Source organism: Miscanthus floridulus, chromosome 8 (genome assembly GCF_019320115.1).
Source record: "Miscanthus floridulus cultivar M001 chromosome 8, ASM1932011v1, whole genome shotgun sequence".
NCBI classification, from domain to species: domain Eukaryota; kingdom Viridiplantae; phylum Streptophyta; class Magnoliopsida; order Poales; family Poaceae; genus Miscanthus; species Miscanthus floridulus.
Window position 1 is genome coordinate 28,601,783 of NC_089587.1, and position 5,266 is coordinate 28,607,048.

The 5,266-nt window shown below is 52.3% G+C and overlaps 1 protein-coding gene across 2 annotated transcripts; it reads left to right on the forward strand.

Annotated features, from left to right (window-relative positions):
* The first annotated feature begins 439 nt into the window (after nt 1-439).
* On the forward strand, nt 440-2,030 carry LOC136476059 (heat stress transcription factor C-2a-like). Of its 2 annotated transcripts, none has more exons than XM_066473739.1 (2): nt 440-918; nt 1,017-2,030. In XM_066473739.1, exons 1-2 carry the CDS (start codon nt 667-669, stop codon nt 1,572-1,574), a joined length of 810 nt encoding a protein of 269 aa, XP_066329836.1. In that variant the 5' UTR covers nt 440-666; the 3' UTR covers nt 1,575-2,030. The 2 variants fall into 2 exon arrangements, with proteins under 2 accessions (XP_066329836.1, XP_066329837.1); XM_066473740.1 differs by having other exon boundaries at nt 441-909.
* Nucleotides 2,031-5,266: the final 3,236 nt, after the last annotated feature.

Genomic DNA, 5,266 nt, shown 5'->3' on the forward strand with positions numbered 1-5,266 from the left:
GAATTTTCACCGACACCAGTTACACAACTGCAAGGATGGAGGTGACCCTCACTGACGAATTTTCCCGAGGGCGGGGCATTTTTCTTCTCTGCCGTACAGTGGCTCCTGCGGTCCGGGCCAGACCGAAAGCCGTGTCCCAATGCCCGCGCGCCAGCAAGAACGGGATCCCCAGGCCACGAGGCCACCGATTCGGCCGAAAAAAAACACGGGCAAAGGGCCCCGCGGCATCGTGCGGCCGACGCTCTTTCAAGCTCGGCGAGCGGTCAGGCAGAGACATGCGCGGCTCCGGGGGTCCACGGAACTTGTGGCTGCAGGAAGGCTCCAGGCCTGGGACACGCGTCCGGCCTGACTTGGCAGCTGTCCCTCTCGCCCCTCCTGATCCTGATGAAGTGGTGAGCACCCACCCCACCACAAGTAGTATATGATGCCGCTCGTCACCCTCCTCGCCTTGGCCATCTCGGGCTCCGGCACTCGCCTACTCGCCTCCCCCTTTCCCTTTCCCTTTCCGCGCCCACCACCATTGCCACAAATAGCAACCAACACGCCAATAGCCTAGCCTAGCCACCGTCGGCGCTCGGCGGCGAGAGTATATATACTATATATATACAGCCACACGCCACTAGTATACCTGTTGGGATCAGCGCAGCAGTGAAGGGACTGTGCGTAATGGACAATACAACCATGGCGACGAACGGCGGCGGCGCGGGCGTGGACGCGGCCGGTGTGGCGCCGTTCGTGGCCAAGACGTACCGCATGGTGGACGACCCGGCGACCGACGGCGTGATCGCGTGGGGCAGGGACAACAACAGCGTCGTCGTGGCCGACCCCTTCGTCTTCTCGCAGAAGCTGCTGCCCGCGCACTTCAAGCACTCCAACTTCTCCAGCTTCGTGCGCCAGCTCAACACCTACGTCTGTCCTGTATACTGGTCACTCGAGTCGAATACTCGATCAGGTGATTGTTCTGTTCTTGACCGGTGAACCTGATCGACGGCCTGCTGTTGAATTGTACCCTGCAGGGCTTCCGGAAGGTGGATCCGGACCGGTGGGAGTTCGCGCACGTGTCGTTCCTGCGCGGGCAGGCGCACCTGCTGAGCCAGATCGTCCGCCGGAGCAGCGGCGGCGGCAAGCGCAACAAGGACGACGGCGGCAACGCCGTGGACGAGGACGCGGTGGCCATGGAGGTGGTCCGGCTGCGGCGGGAGCAGCGGGCCATCGAGGAGCAGGTGGCCGCGATGTGGCGCCGCGTGCAGGAGACGGAGCGCCGGCCCAAGCAGATGCTCGCGTTCCTCGTCAAGGTCGCGGGCGACCCGCAGGTGCTGCGCCGCCTCGTCTCCGGGGGCGGCGGTGCCGCCGGAAGCGACGCAGCCGGGTTCGCCACCACGGAGTCGGACGACGGCGCGAACATCAAGAGGGCGCGGATGCTGCTTGATGCCGGCGGCAGCGGCGGCGCCAGCGACGGCGCCTTCGACTTCGGCGGGTTCTATAGCACCGGCGGAGGCGAAGATGACGTCGGGTTCTGCGGCGATTACCTGCAGCCACCGCCGTACTTGTTCCCCGTCAACAGCGGCTACTGATGGCGGTCGGGGCGGCAATCCGAGCGGTGGTCGCTTGTCGTCGTGTGCGTTCTTCGTCGTTAGTTACCCGCCTACCCCTCCCGAATTGCTTTGGGCTGTTCGTGCCAACGGCGGACGCTGACGGAGGCCTAGACAACCCAAGATAGAGAGCTCTCCGGCCGGGCTGGTAGCCTGGTACAATACAAGCCGATCGCGTCCGTGCGTGCCTTGTGACTCGTGGGCGCCGGCGGCGACCGCCGGAGCACCCCCGTGTGTACAGGCACGCCGCACGCGTGCAAGCGGAATAACTAGGAGGTGGTACAAAGTGTAAAGCCTTTGGTTTAGGCAGGTCCGTCTGGTGATGTTTGCTTGCTTTCCTTGCGTCCCCCTGTGAGTACTACGGAGTACCTACCTGTTGTAAAACATAAGGAGTGTACTCTATCCGGAACGAACGGAGAAAGAGAAATCTTAATCTTAGTTCCTTTGTACATCTAGCTTGTTTGTACGTGGGTTAAGTTTTAGCAGGAAAAAAAAATATATATATATATATATATATATATATATATATATATAAAGTGGAGTGATACAACGGTAGTGGAGTATTACTACTAATGGTGAATTGATTCTCAGAGAGCTTCTGAGATTATATGTTTATGGTGTATGTGTGTGGGTGGAGTGGGTGGTGGATGAGAGCGGATGTCTGAGGCTTCGGTGGTTGTCTTCTGCTTGAGCATTCGATGATCAATGAATGCGTCCGACGTCCCTCTTTATAGCATGGAGGGAGCGTCCTTCATACTTATTGTCTGAAGTCTGAAGGAGTGAGCCTTATCGTCTGAAGAAGCCTTCGAGACGAAGTCATCGTCTGAGGCGCCTTCGTGATTAAGGAAGCGTCTGGCGTCTTCGCGATTAGCTAATCTGGTGCTTAGTGAATATGCTTATGCGGAATATTTCTAAGGATCTTCTGCAGGTTGGCGAGACCAAAAATTCAGCCGGTAGTGCGTACTATGCTTGTGACAGTCCTACTCGGTACTCACCGTATGCATCACTAACTCGCTTCAGAACTAGACTAACCCGGTCTACTCCCTTGCTATCCCCAGCCACGAACACATACCGCATGCCTATTCTTGATTTGATGTTTGCAACATCAATCATTCGGGCGTGGAAGACCATACCAAAGAATTCTACAAGGATACTATCTGTGCACGATGGAGGACAGCGCAAAAGGAATATACAGTCACTCTACTGTAGCCAGGATAATTATTCTCCATCCAGCTGTCCAGGCAACAGTACGAAGAGATAATTGAAGACGCCAGACGCTTCCTTAATCACGAAGGCGCCTCAGACGATGACTTCGTCTCGAAGGCTTCTTCAGACGATAAGGCTCACTCCTTCAGACGATAAGTATGAAGGACGCTCCCTCCATGCTATAAAGAGGAACGCCGAGCGCATTCATTGATCATCGAATGCTCAAGCGGAAGACAACCACCGAAGCCTCAGACATCCGCTCTCATCCACCACCCACTCCACCAACTCTCCACCCACACACATACACCATGAACATATGATCTCAGAAGCTCTCTGAGAATCAATCCACCATTAGTAGTAATACTCCACTACCGTTGTATCACTCCACTTTGTAAATTAGAGAATAAAGGAGGTCCTCGTGATCATCCTACGCTTGTAAGGTAATCCCTAAGGTTTGTGCTAAGTGCTTGGGGTTTCCCGAAAGGGAAAGCCGTATGTAAGCTTCCTCTGTGGAAATGAATTAAGCTTTTCCGTTTGAATCCCTGCCTTCCTTTAAGCTCGTTCATATGGGGCGACGTCTCTATGCTAGGGACCCTAGAGGAGAAACCTCTGCGTGTGTTGTTCTCGTGTTAGCCCAGATAGCAGCGTTTGTAGAGAACCCTGTGTGCGCAGAGAAGTGTTCCCCTTGGGTGGAACTGCCTGGGAAGACGATAGAGCCTGAGTCCTGTGTGTTTGTGGCTGGGGATAGCGAGGGAGTAGACCGGGTTAGTCTAGTTCTGAAGCAAGTTAGTGATGCATACGGTGAGTACCGAGTAGGACTGTCACAAGCATAGTACGCACGACCGGCTGAATTTTTGGTCTCGCCAGCCTGCAGAAGATCCTTAGAAATATTCCGCATAAGCATATTCACTAAGCACCAGATTAGCTAATCGCGGAATTCGGGATATGAACAGTGCCCGAGCACTCACCGGGAGTGGCTCAACCACTTCACTATTCAAGGCAAGCGTCGCTTTCACGAGCAAATATTTTATGCACGCTGGATGAGCGAGCGCGCGATTAGTGAATATAAAAATTGATATGTCGCTTTCGTGATTAGCTAATCTGGTGCTTAGTGAATATGCTTATGCAGAATATTTCTAAGGATCTTCTGCAGGCTGGCGAGACCAAAAATTCAGCCGGTCGTGCGTACTATGCTTGTGACAGTCCTACTCGGTACTCACCGTATGCATCACTAACTCGCTTCAGAACTAGACTAACCCGGTCTACTCCCTTGCTATCCCCAGCCACGAACACACAGGACTCAGACTCTATCGTCTCCCCAGCCAGTTCCACCCAAGGGGAACACTTCTCTGCGCACACAGGGTTCTCTACAAACGCCGCTATCTAGGCTAACACAAGAACAACACACGCAGAGGTTTCTCCTCTAGGGTCCCTAGCATAGAGACGTCGCCCCATATGAACGAGCTTGAAGGAAGGCAGGGATTCAAACAGGAAAGCTTAATTCATTTTCACAGAGCAAGCTTACATACGGCTTTCCCTTTCGGGAAACCCCAAGCACTTAGCACAAACCTTAGGGATTACCTTACAAGCGCAGGATGATCACGGGGATCTCCTTTATTCTAATTTACAGCTAATGGTGGAGTAATACAACGGTAGTGGAGTATTACTATTCGTGGTGGATGATTCTTAGAGAGCTTCTAAGATCATGTCTTCATGTGTATATGTGTGGATGGAGAGTTGGTGGAGTGGGTGGTGGATGAGAGTGTGTGTCTTCGGTGTCTGAGCTTTCTTCGATGGTGGTCTGGTGTTTCGATGCTGAATGAATGCGCCCGGCGTCCAGCTTTATAGCATGGAGGGAGCGTCCTTCATGCTTATCGTCTGAAGGAGCGAGCCTTGTCGTCTGAAGAAGCCTTCGAGGCGAAGTCATCTTCTGAGGTGCCTTCGTGATTAAGGAAGCGTCTGGCGTCTTCAATTATTATTCTTTACTGTTGCCTGGATAGCTGGACGGAGAATAATTGTCCTGGCTATAGTAGAGTGACTGTATATTCCTGTTGCGCTGTCCTCCATCGCACACAGATAGTATCCTTCTGGATATTCTTTGGTATGGTCTTCCACGCCCGAATGATTGATGTTGCAAACATCAAATCAAGGATAAGCATGCGGTATTATCTCCATGGCATCTATCTCTTCCCTCGGACAAATTGTTGATAAACCTTATCAACATAAGAAGTATATTTCTTGTATGAATATATTAATATTGAACTGAGTCTATATTGATTCTTCAATATTTTTTTCGTTGTCCACTTCTTCAGGTTGCCATATTTCATACCAGGACAACAACTCACAATATTCTTTTCATCATATTGAAATCTAATATTCTGGTCTTTGTCCATGACCACGGATATCCAACATCTCATCATCATTATCATCGTCATCAGATATCTGTATATTCATTTTTGAGTCATAGT